We start from the raw sequence: 17,649 nt of genomic DNA, 5'->3' as shown, positions 1-17,649 counted from the left end.
TTTTTCTTTTGATCTTTATGTGAAACTTTAAAATATATTTTAAATATGGTTAAAAAAAAAAGAGCAACTGTTTGGTCTTAAATATTTATTGACGATCAGTATGTTTACATTTTTCTAATTTTCAAGGAACTAAAAGCTTTGTGAAATTTAAATGACAAAAGACAATTTCTCTTCTAGCCCATATATATATATATATATATATATATATATATATATATATATATATATTTTCAATTAAAGTCCAGTACCCCTAAGCTTGAAAAGATTTAGGGCACGTTGACACAAATAACCGAAGAGAAAGAGAAAGAAAAAGAGCTATTAAATCCCGTCGGGTTCGGTAGAAATATTTACAAGTTTCCTATATTCAATCTAAATCATATACTTTTTTTAAAAGACTTAAATCATGTGGAATTGTATTATAGTAATTATGTTTCTTCATAAATAATTGTTTCGAAAATAGCGGACATATAGTAGAATTGGGATAGTATTTTTAGGTAGCCTATCTTTAAAAGCCTCAAATTTAATGGCTTACGATATATATTCACCGAAGACAATATGTTTTAAAGGACCTGAAAAAAAAAAACTTGACATATTTGGGAAGAAGTGAGCGAGCCTAACTTGTGAAATTATTAAACTTCCATTTTAAGCAAAAAAAAGTCTTCAGCCGTGTAGATAATTTCAATTGAAAAGGTTTGTTCCTGGGTGTACTTTCTTTTTTAAACTAATATGTCTACGAAAACATCTGAAATAAAACAGGTTTAAGTTATGGGACCACACTTCAGAGCTTAATATCTAAACCGTGATTGTTATGTTGTGATTATTTGATTTTTTGTTAATTTCAACATGTCCTAGTTTTTGAAGGGTTAACACGGAGCCCGTCGTAATTTTCTCATTCGGTAGCCATTGTGGAGTGAAATTTTAATCTATTTAAGAATCTATATTTTTCGCATTTAAAATCATTTTTATCCTTTTTCTTTGGCAGCTCAAATAAAAAATGACATTTGAAAATTTTAAATCAAAGTTCCGAAACTTTCAGCAAAAAATTCATCCATATGTTCCTCATTTGAGAGAAATCGATGAGCAATACTTCATTGATAAATTTTCGTCTAAAGAAAAAACAAATAATAGAGAGCAATTTACAGTTAATCAAGAAAAAAATGAGTTAGTTTATGAAGTGCGCGATGAAGCTAATCGAAAGTGGTGGTCACTTTTTGATGAATACGAATATAAAGAGCATCGAGATAAGGAACGAAAAGTCAATCACAAGTGGTATCATTGGTTTGATGAAAATGATTCACCTGAAGAGCGTCGTCTCATTATCAAACTTGATATATTGCTTTGCTTTTTTTCATTTGTCATGTATTGGGTCAAATACCTTGACCAGTCTAACCTCAACAATGCCTATGTATCTGGCATGAAAGAAGATCTTGGCATGAAAGGTAACGACCTGGTTAATACTCAAGTTGTATATACTGTTGGTTCTGTTGTATTTCAAATTCCTATGATGTATTTGATCCACCGATATCCATCAAATATTTTGCTACCCTCAATGGATATTGCCTGGGGTCTGTTTACATTGGCTATTTATCGCTCTACATCTGTTGGTATGCTACAAGCCCTTCGATTTTTTGTTGGTGTTTTTGAGTCTGCTTTTTATCCCACAATTCATTACCTCTATGGTTCCTGGTATAAGCCAGCAGAGTACACACGTCGTGGTGGTATTTATTACTTTGGTCAAATGCTCGGTCTCCTAACTAGTGGTCTTATTACTGCTTCATGTTATGAAAATTTAACGGGTGTTCATGGTTTAGATGGTTGGCGCTGGATGTATATTGTGGATGCAATTATTACATTGCCAGTAGCTGTTTTGGGTGTTTATATGCTTCCTGGTGTACCTAAACAATGCTACTCACTTTTTCTTACAGATGAAGACATTTTTGTTGCTCGTGAACGTTTGCGCAAAGCTAACATTGCTCTTGAGACTGAAGGGCCACAATTTTTTAGCTGGACTCTATGGAAAGACTTATTGTGGAATTGGAAGTACTATGCTTATGTTATCCTTGGAATTTGGGCTTGGAACAATAGTAATGGCAGTTCGGGTGCCTACCTTCTTTGGTTGAAATCACTTAAAGAATACTCAGTTCCGATGATTAATAAGTACTCTACCATTACGCCAGCGTTAGGTATCATTTGGATTTATTTAACAAGTGCCATAGCCGATCACGCGAGATCTAGATGGGGAGCAATTATATTTTCACAAGTGTTTAACCTTGTCGGGAATATAATGCTAGCTGTGTGGTACATCCCTAAGGGTGCTACTTGGTTTGCCTTTTGTCTTCAATACTTTGGTTGGGCTTCTTCATCAGTCATCTACTCGTGGGCTGCAGACGCCATGAGACATAATCCTCAGCAACGTGCCATCACTGTTGTTTCCATCAACATGATTGGCCAAGCAACTACAGCATTCACGTCTGTGCTTGTGTGGAAAACTGTTGAAGCCCCTCGATACCTTAAAGGTTATTCATTTACTTGTACTGTGATTGTGGTTATGATGATTTGGACAACGCTGATGCTTCCATTTTATAAAAAAGATGAGCGCAAGCATGCACATGAACAAGGCATTTTGTTGTATAACTCGGCCAAAGGGGAGACTCCCCCATCAGTTCCACAAACACTGAGCGATGAAGAGGATTACGTTCAAGAACACTTTGTCATTGAGGAAGAAAAAAAGATTTAGAGTTTTCAGTATATAATATATGTTTTATTTGTTTTTTCTATATATCTTAAAGGGATTTTGAAGAACGTTAGGGCTGTTTGAGCCCAAGTCTTCATTTTCCCACTTACTCCCAGATTCTTTTTGAACTCTCATATAAGCCTTACTATTAATTATGTGTGGCACAGTGGCATCTACCATTTTTTCAAGATAGTTGATATTTGGTAAGCTTAGAATAAGCTTAGTAAACTCTATTTTTTCTTTAAATCTGCTTAACTCCAGAACATGGCAAAAGATCAATAAGTGATAACTTATTGTTTAAACAGATTAGATCATAACGTTTCTGATTTTGACTATCAAAGTTTTTGTAAAGTACTTTTAAAAAACCTATTTATTTCTCATAAACTTGCTGTTGAATACATTTACAAGTATATAAAAAAATTTTAAAGTCACTTAAACTAAAATCATAATCCTTTAAATATCAAGTCCAGCTTTCTCTCTACTTCTATTTGACAAGCATGTCAAGTCCTTGAATGATAAAAATATATTGATTTTTAAGTTGGTGTGGCTGGTGGTAAAGTTGAGTTGCTTATTTTTTTAAATTTAGTTTAATTATGGAAGCTATTTAAACTTTATATGTGTGTTAGATTTTAAGTGTGGCGTCTAAAGCTCATTATTATGAATGATCTTGGCTATGATGCATTTTCCTCCATTATTTCCCAAATTTTAATTGACAGTAACTATACCGGTACCTGAAATATGTTCATCCCCTAAAAAAGAAATATATTTTAAAATGATTCAAAATGATTATTTTATTGCACGTTTTTTTTACTCAACTAGCTCGTTTATTTCTAATTTATTCCCACATAGTCTTGTCCCTTGCAGAAAATATACCGTTTTCTTTTAATTCCACTTAATCATCACTCCTTTTACTTGTTTATTGCTAATCGGCAAAAGTTTCTTTTAAAAATCGGTCCTTTTCAATTTTATTTCTCTTTCCCTTTTTACAATTATTTTTCTTATGACGTTTTTTTTACAAATTGTACCTTGCATCTTTGTAAATTATTTCTTATTTCTCTCCACATTTTCAAACTTTTTTTAAAAAAATACTTTGATATTACTCCTAATATATTTTTTATATATAGGAAATTGGATCTGGATAATCTTTTGATGTTTTTTTTTATATAAACACATAATTATGTCACTTTTTTTTTTACCTTCAAGTTCTTATCTATATATCTTTCCTTTTTTTTTTCTTCTTAATATAACTACTTTTCAACTACTTTTTTCTTTCCTATATTTCAAACGATTTTTAATTTCTTAAATCAATATAAAGATCTCAAAATTTTAATTTTAATCTTTAGTTTTTTTATTGAAAACACATTTCATTGAATAATATCTAATTCTTTTTTTTTTTCAAAATGCTCCAAAATTTAACCATTTTGCATAGTTGCCAATTTCTGTGGCTTATTTCACTCAAAATTGTGGCTTGGGTGGAGAGGGGGAGGGTGAAATGACATTTTAAATTCCTAGCACACCTAAACACACATGTTTTCGGGGGAAAGTCTAAATAAGTATGTGACTGTGGCATAGAGCAGAAGTCCTAAATATTTTTCCCTAAAAAAATCGGAGAAACTTGACTTGACCGACTATTTATTTTAATCAAATGTTTCTTCCCTCTTATATTTTTTTCTTCTTATTTGATATCTCTTGTTCGGATATCCGACATAATCACGGGCTCCGGTAACTGCTAACATTGGACTTTTCTCTTCACTTTTCATACGCCACACAAATACTCATTAACATAAACACATTCAAAAATGAAAGATTCATTCTTTTTTTTTTTAGTTTTTGCATTAAATTATATTCATTGCTTAAACTAAATAATTCTAAAGCACCCTTATGATAAAACTCAAAACTCAAAACTATGTGATGGTCTACAGATAAAAGAAAAAAAAAATAATCTTTGGATAACATATGCAGAATCTATGCTCTAACAAATTGTTCTCAATGAGTTTAGAAATTATTAAACAATCGATTAATTTATTATTTTCAAACATCAAATACATTAAAAAATATTGTCATCTTCATAAAAGTCCAATAAATTAATGATAGTACAAGACTGCAATCTACTCCAGACCTTACAATTTAACGGTAAGCCATATTTGAGCATTTTAAATTGTTTGTTTTATTGTTAAAATTATTTTTAATCGATAAGTTTCCGAAACATGATTAGATTTGATTGTAAAAGTTAAAGATGTAGGCCTAGTCTGAATAATTCAAAATTTTACTAGTGATTTCTACGACACATTTAGGATTGATGTTTAGTATAAAATCTACAGGTTAACTATATAGCTTTCCTGCTTATTTGATGATATTGGTACAGCAGAGGCTTAAAGCAACATTAACTATTAATCACTGGAATTATTTGATACAGTAATAAAGCTAGAAGGATGTCAGACTAAAGTAAATAACTAACTGGTTATTTACCATTTAGTCTTTTGCGATGAAATCACAAACAAGAAAGAAGAGAAATATTATGAAATGTTTTAGAATAAATTTACTCCTACGAATGAATAAAAACTTCTTCAACAAAATGGATTATACCTGGTAAACATGGAAAAACTAATAGACTGCATAAGAGCTTGAATTTAGAGTGAACAAAATATAAGATTAGTCATAAATAAATGGATAGGGAGTATTATGCAAGGGTTTGGGTTTTTATAAATAACTTCAAAAAAAGCTTCTAAATAAGATTTTCATATGGGTTAGGTTAAGATATTGCATATTGCATATGGATCTTAGTTTTCCAGTACCAGTTTTCTAAAATACCAAAAAAGTTTATACTCAGATATACAGCATGACTATGTTTACTAAGTCATAGTTAGGTTCAACTAAGAGAGACCCAACTAAAGAACTCATAACTTTTACTTCAATTTTCAATAAAAAACAACCAGAAGTCTAAATACCAATAATCAATTCATTTTCTAAATGGTATAAAACTTTTTTTTTTTGATTTTGGGAAAGTAAATTACAAAAGAAGTTTTTAAATTAGCTAGTCGTTGCTCGAATGAATGACCAAATTACATCTAAGCACCCCCATTTAGATGCTGATTCATAAAGAAAAAAGAAAAGAAGATAAAAAGTATCCCCAGAATAATACCACAAAAACAATTTTTATTAATAATTAAAGTATTATTACTGATAAAAAAAGCTACTATTTTAAATAAAAGTAAGATACAATTAGTTATGTTTTCATTGAAACAAAAGTGCTCTACAAAATCAAAATAGGTTTACTACCATTTAACAATTACAAAGCTATGTTATATTAAAAACAATTTATACTATGAAAGTAAAATAAATTTCCCATATACATCCCAAAAAACACAGTTAAGTTCTATAGTTTTCTAAAAACAGTGTTTGAATACTATAAAATAAGAGAAATTTCAGGAGCATCTCGTTTTATCACTGATAGCATTCATTTAACTAAAATTTCTTTATAAACTATACAACCAAACAGAAATTAATATTTTAAACCCCCAAAAGTTATCTAGAGACTTCTTAAAATATAACAAGGCTATATTAATTATATATATATTTTTTTTCAAGTTTCACAAGAAGAATTTGTTACAATTGAATGATCAATTTATAAAATTGCGTGAGACATACTTTTGTTCAAAAAATCATGAGCTCAATATGTTATTAGTAAAAGAAATGTAAAAAAAAATACCTTTTTTGACTTTCTTTCATATGTAAATTATTGGATGTAATAAAAATTGACCAGTTTCTGTATATTTCTTCAATATAAACTAATACCATAGGGTGATATGATGTTTATTTTAAAACAATTATAAGAAAAAGTTAATATGACTTCTTGGCTTAGTATTGTGTTAGTGTAGGATAAAAAAATATACCAATGTTAATAATTAATTATAAGGAGAAGAAGCTTTTCCATTCAATTGTTGTAAAAAAAAAAAAAAAAAAAAAAAAAAACATAAATGATGAGCATCTCCAGTATATATCCGATACCTCATTGAACTAAAAAAAAATCTCCAATCATATATTTTAAAATTTGGTGTTATTTTTGATTTTAACCCTTGAATAAAAACAAACAAACATTAGTTTTGATTCAAATTTACAGCAGTTGTATAGCATTACCTAATGCCTGCAGACGATGTACAATAAGCCCATTAACTAAAATTTTTCAACTTATTCTTACACCCTTCAGCACTATGTATTCTTTTCTTTTCTTTTTATTACAGTATAATATAATATAATAAAATAAAATTTTATACGATAACAGAGATAAAGCAAGCTATCCCGTTATTCTGCAAGCCACCTTTGAAAGTGAAAAAAAATATTGAAAAATTTCATTTGTGATATAAGTGAGCATATAATTTTTTTTTTCTTTTTCAACAAAGACCACTCAATCAAAGTTGACCTCACAATTTTCATAACACGCTCCAATAGAATAGATAGACTTCTTTTTTTTTTTTTTTCAATAAACAAATTTCTACTATTTTAAATCCTTTAATGTCAAATTTGCCGTAACCCGTCATCAATCGCGTAATTTTACTTATGACTGGCTAGGTTTCCTTTTTTTTCTAAAGAAAAATATATTATTTTTTAAACCATTCAGAAAGAAATGTTTTCTTCTGTATATAATAGTAATAACTTCATAAATTTCTTTGTTTTTTCTTTACAAATAGCCCTATTGACCTGATTTTGAGGTACAGTTTTTCTGTAACCTTCTTTAAAACTACAGTGAATTGGTCCCCCAACTGAAACATTTTTGTAAATGTCGTTACTTTTCCTTTCATCTCCATATTTTTCTCTTAATTTATCAGAATTGTATAAATATATGTATATTGACATTGCAAATTGCGAATTGCAATTATTCTTTTAGGTTCAGGGGATTTTGATTGCCAGAGCTACTATTATTGCTGGTCTCAAGATTAAACACTTTTTGCTGACCAATGGGTACTTTTTTCTAACGCCATAATTTATTTTTCATGAAAAATCCATTGTACTTTAGTTGAAAAATAAAAAAATAAAAAAAAACTAATATTAAAATCAAAATTTTATCCGCTTGGCAAGCTTAGGCTAGTTAACGTAAATGATTTTTTTTATTCATCTTTGCTTAGACATATATATTTTTTACTTTAAAATCACTTGAGAGTATGATGATGTAGTTACAAGTTTCCTTTTGTGGAAAATGTTCAGCCGTTCGCAAATAAATTTATTAAAACCTTTTTTTTTAAAAAAAAAAAAAATTGAGCAGCTCAATGTCGGTTCAAAGGACCAAAGCGATAACGCAAAGGCTTTCAATTTATTCTAGACAAATAGAAATGACTAAGGGAGCCTATGAATGAATATATCTGAAGTTTCTACTGTATCTTATTCGGCTTTTGAAGAAACTGGTGGATATCATTCAACTTAGCCTCGAGACTCTAACTATAGTATAAAAAAGGTCACGTGGAATTGCATTTTCCAGCCTTGCAGAATCGTCATGTCGGCAAGAGGGTTGAGTGAACACAAACAAAAGAAAAGGTCCTCCCTTGCCGAGCATCGGGATGTAATTTTAAGCTCCAATGGTAGGAACCGTTTTTTTTTTATCAAAGTTGTACTTTAAAAAAAAAAAATTTTTTAAAAAAAAAGGAGTCTTCGGAATCAAAACAAACGAATTGAATACTTGAAGTCTGAAATTCGTGGCTTTTTTTTTTAAAAATTTTTTTTTTTTTTAGTAAATAAACCGAAGATCATTTTGTGGATTAAGTGACTAAGCTTTCTAGTACAGATAATTATCTTTCCCAAAAAAAAAAAAATTCTTATAGCCAGCCGTACTTCCTTGTTTTTAAAAAATTTAAAGGGCAGCTTCTCAACAAAAAAAAAAATCCATGTGAAAAAAAAAAAATCTTTCGTAAAAAAAAAAAATAATTACGGTGAAAACCACGGAGAGCTTCTACTGCCCCCTCCAAAAAAAAAAAAAAAAAAAAAAAACATTATACATTTTTAGAAATAGTAGAAAAATGAATAATAATAACAACGTATCTTTCTTGGCTTTTGCTTGGTCGTTTCTTAGCCCAGCGGCTGATGTTCATAATGCGATGACAGTTGCCAAACCTCCCAAGAAATGAACTTTAGATCACCATCATGGCTTCGTTAAAAAAATATAGAGCTTGAGGATTGTATAGAGAAAAGAAGGACATTTCAAAAGTACTCCACAGTTTCTTTGAAAAGTTTGTAAAACAATTCTTTTTTTTTTTAGGAAGGACCAATATTTTTACTACAACTACTATTAGGTACATTTCATTATATGAAATAGTTTATTTGAGCAGTACCAACCGTTGTACCCGATGCTTGCTGCGAGTGACATTTTGTAAAAAAAAAAAAAAAAAAAAAATTGAAGTGAATTTTATTTTTCTTATTCAAAAATCCTCAATCACTCAGTTCATCTCTAAGTGGATACTTGAGCCCGATTAAGAATAGATTGGTTCTAAGTCATTTTAAAAAGAAAAAAAAATGACGGAAAACATGGTTCTTTTTTTTCGTTAAACTACGGATATGAATCCGGAATTAACAATGAATAAAAAGTATTTAAACAAGACCCATTCTCCATGAAATTTTTTTTTTTGCTTTTTTAATTCTCTATCTTCATCAGCTTTCTATTTTTATCATCTTAACAATGACAGTTAAAGAAAAGTTTCAAGGATTCAAACAAAAGTTCAGCAATATTTCGCTTCCCGCATTTATTCCTCGCTTGAGAGAAATCGATGAGGAAGTGTTTGTTCAAAAGTATTCTACACCTCTCGATGCCGATGGCGAGAAAATCCCTAGCGATAATAAGGTCCGTTTCACTTTAGACCGTGAACAAAAGGAAATTAAATATGAGGTCCGTGATGAGGCAAATCGCAAGTGGTGGGCCCTGTTTGACGAGTTTGAGTATAAGGAACACCGTACTGGTGAAAATGTCACTGAGCACAAATGGTACCACTGGTTTGACGTCAACGATTCTCCTGAGGAGCGCAGAGTTATCATCAAGATTGATATTGTTTTGTGTTTCTTCTCCTTCGTCATGTACTGGGTCAAATATCTCGATCAGTCTAACCTCAACAATGCCTATGTCTCAGGCATGAAAGAAGATCTTGGCATGAAGGGCAATGACCTTGTCAACACTCAAGTCGTTTATACCGTTGGTTCGGTTGTTTTCCAGCTTCCTATGATGTATTTGATCCACCGTTACCCCACTCACATTCTTCTTCCTGCTATGGATATTGCTTGGGGTCTTTTCACTCTTGCAGTCTACCGTTCTACTTCTGTTGGCATGCTTCAAGCCCTTCGTTTCTTTGTCGGTGTCTTTGAGTCGGCCTTTTACCCCACAATCCACTATCTTTATGGTTCTTGGTATAAACCCTCCGAGTACACTCGCCGTGGTGGTATCTACTATTTTGGACAGATGTTGGGTCTGTTGACCAGTGGTTTGGTTACTGCATCTTGTGTTGAAAATCTTACTGGTGTTAACGGTCTTGATGGCTGGAGATGGATGTACATTGTGGATGCCATTATTACCATTCCCGTTGCTATTATTGGTTTCTTTGTGTTGCCCGGTGTCCCCAAAAAGTGCTACTCTCTGTTTTTGACTGATGAGGATATTTTCATTGCTCGTGAACGTCTGCGCAAGGCTAACATCGCTCTTGAGACTGAAGGCCCTCAATTCTTCAACATTCAACTTTGGAAGGATCTTCTTTGGGATTGGAAGTACTACATGTTTGTGTTTTTGAACATTTGGGGTTGGAACAACAGTAACGGTAGTTCTGGTGCTTACTTGCTCTGGCTCAAGTCTCTTAAGGAGTACTCTATTCCCTTGGTTAACCAGTACTCTACCATCACTCCTGCCCTTGGTATTATTTGGATTTACATGACAGGTGCACTTGCAGATCACGCCCGAAGCAGATGGGGAGCTCTGATTTTCTCTCAGACCTTTAATTTATTGGGTAATATTCTGTTAGCTGTTTGGTACATTCCTAAAGGTGCGATTTGGTTTGGATTCTGTTTACAATATTTTGGCTGGGCTTCATCTGCAGTTAACTATTCATGGGCATCTGATGCTATGCGCCACAACCCGCAACACCGCGCCATTACAGTTGTGTCTATGAACATGATTGGACAAGCCACCACAGCCTTCACCTCAGTTCTTGTTTGGAAGACAGTCGAAGCCCCACGCTTCCTTAAGGGCTACTCTTTTACAGGAACCGTTGCTTTTGTCATGATGATTTGGGGCACACTCATTTTGCCTCTTTATAAGAAGGAAGAACGCAAATATGCTCATGAACAGGGCATTCTCCTATACAATTCAGCTAAGGGCGAAGTTCCTCCAGAAATTCCTCCTGTAGCTCCCAGCGCTCTCAGTGATAGTGATGAGATTGAACGTGAGCACTTCGTTATCGATGATCTATCTGATGAAAAGAAGCAGTAATTGTTTGGTTGTTTTTTTTTGTTGTTGTTGTTGTAAATTTTCTTTACGTATTCTTAGTTTCCTAATAGATGTTTCCTTTTATAAAAATAGTATTGTGTGAAGTTCTTAAAACGGTGGTAGCGAAGATATTCCGAGTCACGTGGAATTGTCTTTTTTCCAGGCATCAAGACGCCATTGTGATTTTGATGGTTTTAAAACAAAAAAAATAAAAAAAAGGTCATTTTTTGTGTGAGCGGCAGTATGCGCAGAGTGTCAAAATTGGCAATTAGTCAGTCTCAGCCGTACTGATAACTTGATGTAAAAATTTAAAAAAAAAAAATTTTTTTAGAATATTTGAACTGAAAAAAAAAAAAAAAAATTAAAAATTAAAAATTAAAATAATAAAATATTATAATAAAAAGTTAAAGCAATCGGGAATTTGGACCTTTTAAGGGAAAAAAATAAGCAAACAAAAAAAAAAAAAAAAAAATTTAAAAAACCACTATGAATATAGATAAATATTTTTTTTACACAAGTTGTTGTTGTTGTTTTTGTTTGCAGTTAATTCAATTTTTTTATTTTTATTTTTATTTTTTTTTTGATGGACACATTTATAAATTATCTGGTGGGGGCAAAGGGAAGAAAGAACTTTTATTAATACTAAATATATACTATTTTAGTACCAGTTACAGTTCAGTCCCTTGTATTTAAGCTTGAATTAAGCGTGTTGTACTGAGGACGGACCCCACGTTGGTATTCTCCGTATATTATTTATATAATATATAAAAAATAAAAAAAATAAAAAAAATAAAAAAAATAAAAAAAATAAAAAAGACAATTCTACTCACTAAATCTTTTACATCAAGCCAAGACTTTTTGACTTTAAACAAGTCCTCAAGACGTAAAATTTTCATAGAAAATGATTTGTATTTAATAGTCAGGTCTTTAGTTTAAAAGGACATGGATTTCCCTTGGTTTTTTTATTTTTTTTTTTATTTCTTCTTTTTTTATTTTTCATCATCATCATCATTATTCTCTTCTTCTTCTTTTTTCACATCTATTTTTTTTAATTAAAAGAAAAAAAAAATAATAATGACTTGGAGAGATACCTTACGACCTTACTTCCCTCATCTCAAAGAGATTGACGAAGAGTACGAAGCCGAGCGCCTTGAAGCCATCATCGCGACTCGCCGACAAGAAACTTCAGAAAAAGATGAAGAAGCAACAACAGTAACTACTTCATTATCAGAGCCTGAATGGGAGATTCGTGATGAAGCCAATCGCAAATGGTGGGCCATTTTCAACGAGTACGAATACAAAACCAAATCTGAGAAGCAGGCCCAACACAAGTGGTACCACTGGTTTGATGCTAGTGACACACCAGAGGAAAAACGCTTGATTTTGAAATTAGACCTGGTGCTTGCCTTTTTCTCGCTTTGCATGTACTGGGTCAAATACCTTGACCAGTCTAACCTTAACAATGCCTATGTCTCAGGTATGAAGGAAGATCTCGGTATGAAGGGTAATGATCTTGTCAATACACAGATTGTCTATACAGTAGGCTCTGTTGTGTTCCAGATTCCCTTCATGTATCTTATTCACCGCTATCCCACTCACTACATTTTGCCCTTTATGGATCTTGGCTGGGGTCTTTTCACCCTTGCTTCTTATCGCGCTAAAACCGTGGGTCAGCTTCAAGCCTTTAGATTCTTTGTTGGTGTGTTCGAGTCTGCCTTTTACCCTACTATCCACTACCTCTTTGGGTCTTGGTACAAGCCCCACGAGTACGCGCGGCGTGGCGGTATCTACTACTTTGGCCAAATGATTGGCATTCTGACGGCTGGATTGCTACAATCCGCGGCCTACCAAAACCTGCACATGACCAATGGACTTGAAGGCTGGCGCTGGATGTTTATTATCGATGCAATTATCACTATACCAATTGGTGTTATTGGGTTTTGGTCACTCCCGGGGACCCCGACAAAAACTTATTCCATTTTGCTCAACAACCAAGACGTTTATGTGGCTCGTAAGAGATTACGTGAGGCTAATATTGCGTTGGAAACTGAAGGACCTCAATTCTTTAACATTGAACTTTGGAAAAACATTTTGGGCGACTGGAAGTACTACGGTTATGTTATGCTGAATGTTTTATCTTGGAACACCTCCAACGGTTCTTCTGGTGCCTACCTCTTGTGGCTCAAGAGTCTGGGCAGATACTCCATCCCTAAAGTCAACCAATTGTCAACTATTACCCCAGCTCTTGGTATTCTCCACATTTTCACCACTTCCTTGATTTCTGATCTCGGCCGGTCTAAGTGGGGGGCCATCATGTATTCACAATCCCTCAATTTCCTCGGTAATTTGCTTCTGTCAATCTGGGATGTACCTGAGGGAGTCATCTGGTTTGCCTTCTGTTTGCAATATTACGGATGGGCTGCATCTACTGTCAACTATTCATGGGCTGCTGATGGCTGTCGTCACAACCCTCAACACCGTGCCATTACAGTAGTTTCAATGAACATGATTGGCCAGGCAAGTACAGCGCTGACATCTGCATTTGTGTGGAAAACTGTTGACGCTCCAAGATATCTCAAGGGTTACTCGTTCACAGCCACAGCTACTTTCTGCATGATTCTGTGGGCTTCGTTTTTCCTTTTGCCATTGTATAAACGTGAAGAGCGTAAGCATGCGGCAGAGAATGGTATTCTTTTGTACAACTCTGCAAAGGGAGAAGAACCTCCTGTGCCACCACCCAGTGTGTATTCTGAAGATGTGCGATCTATTGAGAATGAAAAGACCGGAAGAATTTTGGAGAATACAGAGTCCAAATGAATTTAGTATTTAATATTTAGTGATGTTTGTTTAATAATAATAATAATAATAATAATAATAATAATAAAACCTTTGTTTCTGATTAAAATTTTGCGGTGATGTAATAAAAGGCTGATGATATTTTGATAAGCTTATCGATAATGAAATCAATTTGTATGTGAGAAGAAGAAGGTCGTAATGTATAATACTTTTTTTTTTTTTTTCTAAATAATATCAAGTTTTAAAAATTATATATATTTTTATAAAATATTTTAATAATCTTATTGTAGATTTTTTATTTTTTTAAAGGTAGGGTAAAGGTGGCAAATATCTTGAAGTTCATTTTGATATTTGGTAATTTTTATTAAACACTGGTTGAGTTTTTCCATGAGAGAATGGAGGGTGTGTATTATAATTTTTCCGAGTGGCTGGTAGTGGTTGACAGTTAAAAAAAATTTTATCATTTTTTTTTTGTATGAGTAGAATGTAAGTTTAATTTTTTTTTATGGGCACTATTTACTACTTTTATTCTTAATTATTATTATTTTTTTCTCCCCCCCATTTTATTTAGTGTGGCGCGTAAAAATTACCCCAGAAAACCAAAAAATAAAAAAAAAAAATTGTTTACCACCTTAGTACAACAGTACCTTACCATGATTCATTATGATTCAAAAAAAAAAAAAAAAACCAATAAAGTATCTTAAGAAGTACCTCAGTTACGCCCATTTCCTAAAAAAGAAATTTATAATAAACTGATTCTGATTAATGATTTCATTGCATACTCTTTTTTTTTTTTTTTTTTTTTTTTTTACTCAACCAGGTAGTTTCTTTCTCTTTCCATTATTAATTTTTTTTATTTACTCAACCAGGTAGTTTCTTTCTCTCTCCCTCCATTATTAAATTTTTTTTATTTACTTAACTAGGTGTTGTCCCTTGCAGAAATCAAACGTCCCTTTTTTTATTTTATTTTATTTTTATTTATTATTATAAATATTTCCCCTTTTTCTAGTTCATTGTTAATCCGGTTAAAGTTTCTTATGAATAATATCTATTTTATTTTATTTTTTTTTACAATTCTTTCTTACGTTTTTTTTTTTTTTTTTACAAAACTTACCTTGAACATTTGTAAATTCTTTCTCAAGTCTTTTTTTTTTGTTTTTTGTTTTTTTTTTTATTCTTCTAAATGGGGGTTTTCCCTCCCCATAAACCTTCCTTAAATGACCAATAATAACGATATTTCCTTTTGTTTGCTTTATTTCATATTAATCAAAGATCCATTCACTTTTCTAAGCTTTCTTATATAAACCCCTCTTTTTTTCCCTTTTTTTTTCTCTCTTTTTTAACTTCTTTTTTTCTTTTTCTCGCAAACGTTGTTTCTCTTTCCTTCAAACTTCTTTCTTTCTTTATATTTATCTTGAAACCTAATTTCTTCTATATTAATCAAACTGTATATTTTATTCTATATCCCTAATTCTTTAATTTTAATTTAATTTAATTTAAATTTCTTTTCTTATTAAAAAAAAGATTCATTTCTTCTTTTTTTTCTTGATTCTCTCTTTATTTTGCTAAAAATTTGACCTCTCAGTAGCCAATTTCTGTGGCTTATTCTATTCAAAATTGTGGCTTGGGTGAGGGGGGATTTAAAAATCTTATGGAGCTCCAGTACTTATTATTATTCTTTTTTTTTATATCTTTTTTGGTGGAGAATCCGAAAATATGTGTGTGGCTGTGGCACAATGTTTTTAGAAAATGAGATCATCTCACATGTACCCAAAAGTATGGCAAATTTTGGAATGTAGATGGTGTTGATGTATGTATATATATATATATTGTTTGTTACATTTCAAGTTTAGTTACACAAAACCTGGTAATAATTACTTAACCGGAGATGAATTGAGTTGACCATTTTATTTTAAATCATTATATCAAATGATTTAGTATTCTTTTTTCTTTCTTTCAATTTATCAAACACTTGATATTATCTTTTTTTTTTTTTTTTTTTAATCTCTTTTATTTCGGATTTCCGATTGAATAAAAAATTACGGGGCTCCGTTGGGTGTACAATATACTTCTATCCGCTGTTGCTTGCATTTTTGGTTTTTTTGGTTTTTTTTTTTTAAATAAACCCTTCCAAGATCCTCCTCACAGCCATGCGCCACACATTGATAAACATCTCTCTATATTACATTTCTGAACGAATTCTAATCCTTTCTGACTAAACTTAGGTATTAACTTTATGTAATCGTATCCTTAACCATACCCAATTTTTTTTTTTTTTTTTTTTTTTTTGAATCAAACATATTGTATTGTACATTTTTAGGGGAACCCCCCCCAAATTATTAGAAAGCTACGCCTATCTAGATGTGAGCGTAGCGAACCACTGAATTTTAAAGAGAATTATTTGTTTGGATTAACATGGGGCCGATCTTGTGTAATAACGTGTTTAAAGAAAGCAAGAAAGAAAAAAAAAAGAACCCACATGGTTGAAAAAAAAGTAGTTTAGTGTAATTACCATGGCTTTGGATAGCAAAAAAAAAAAAAAAGAGATTTATGACATCAATATACGCTTTTTTGTTTTGTTTTTATTTAAAGATAAAGATAATGATGATGAGGATAAGAATCAAACAATTATTTATTGGCTTTGCAATTGATATAATTTCTCATTTCAATGTTAACAAATGCTTATTAATAGAGTTAGTTTTGATAATATTCTAGCTATGTTGAAAAAAAAAAAAAAACCTATATTTGGTTTTTTTTAATAAAATTATGCTTGAAATTACTCAAATGCAAAATTTGTTTGTTTGTTTTCATTCAAGGGTTATAGAATCATATAACATCTGCGCTATCCTTCTTGTCCATACTATATGAATATATGTATATATATCTTTTCATTTTGGCTTCAACATTGCATCTCCAACAGCCCGAAAATAAGTTCTGATGTCAGCTTACGAGGAACAAGGGGGTTAAAAATAACCAAACCTTCCCAACTTATCTCCACTTGTCTTCATCAACGCTGTATTTGTATTTCTTAATCCCTCCAAGCAGAGATAAAGCTTACAATCTCTTGTAAGCCAGTTAAACTGTTTAAGAGAGTCGACATGTCCATCTCTGGAGATATCCGTTTCAATCCTTTTCTTTCATCTTCAAGCAAAGGACACTCAACCAAAATATGATGAACTGGTCCCAGCTCTCCACATTTGCAGTTGTAACCATCCTTTTCAATTCCAAACTTTTTAAACCATGCGCCAAAGTTGCCATGGCCTGTGCGAAACTGAGTAATATTACTCAAGATCCTTCGATTATCTTTCTTCATGATCACTCCCGTGACAATTTTGGAAAGATTATCAGTACATTTCAACGCTGGAAGTGCAAATTGTTTGTTTGTTTTTATTCAAGGGTTTCTGAGAGCGCAATTGTTTGTTTGTTTGTTTTTATTCAAGGGTTATAGAACTATATAACATCAGCATCTGCGCTATCCTTTTATTGTCTGACTATGTGACTTGCCGGTTTTCATTTGTACCTTTTTAGCACGGGTGGTTTCTGTTCTGTGCGTCTCCGGTAGCCCGGAAGATGGGCCCTGATGCCAGCTTACGAGGAACAGGGAGAACCAGTCTGTCGGTCCCAAAACCTTCCCAACCCATTTCCACTTATCTTCACGGACGCCCAT

General features: G+C 32.0%; 3 protein-coding genes across 3 annotated transcripts; all 3 read left to right on the top strand.

The window, feature by feature from the left end:
* Positions 1 to 994: 994 nt before the first annotated feature.
* Positions 995 to 2,737, top strand: SAPINGB_P004612 (uncharacterized protein; the record flags this gene model as incomplete). The annotated part of the gene is made up of 1 exon (XM_031999327.1): positions 995 to 2,737. The coding sequence occupies one exon, from the start codon at positions 995 to 997 to the stop codon at positions 2,735 to 2,737; it is 1,743 nt and encodes a 580-aa protein (XP_031855218.1).
* A 6,661-nt stretch (positions 2,738 to 9,398) lies between these two features.
* SAPINGB_P004611 (uncharacterized protein) lies at positions 9,399 to 11,189 on the top strand (the record flags this gene model as incomplete). The annotated part of the gene is made up of 1 exon (XM_031999326.1): positions 9,399 to 11,189. One exon carries the CDS (start codon positions 9,399 to 9,401, stop codon positions 11,187 to 11,189), a length of 1,791 nt encoding a protein of 596 aa, XP_031855217.1.
* A 1,071-nt stretch (positions 11,190 to 12,260) lies between these two features.
* On the top strand, positions 12,261 to 14,003 carry SAPINGB_P004610 (uncharacterized protein; the record flags this gene model as incomplete). The annotated part of the gene is made up of 1 exon (XM_031999325.1): positions 12,261 to 14,003. One exon carries the CDS (start codon positions 12,261 to 12,263, stop codon positions 14,001 to 14,003), a length of 1,743 nt encoding a protein of 580 aa, XP_031855216.1.
* Positions 14,004 to 17,649: the final 3,646 nt, after the last annotated feature.

The sequence above is a fragment of the Magnusiomyces paraingens genome (assembly GCF_902498895.1).
Source record: "Magnusiomyces paraingens strain CBS 517.90 genome assembly, contig: contig3, whole genome shotgun sequence".
Taxonomy (NCBI): domain Eukaryota; kingdom Fungi; phylum Ascomycota; class Dipodascomycetes; order Dipodascales; family Dipodascaceae; genus Magnusiomyces; species Magnusiomyces paraingens.
The sequence above is the reverse complement of the archived record's forward strand: the minus strand, read 5'-3'. Positions and strand labels throughout refer to the sequence as shown.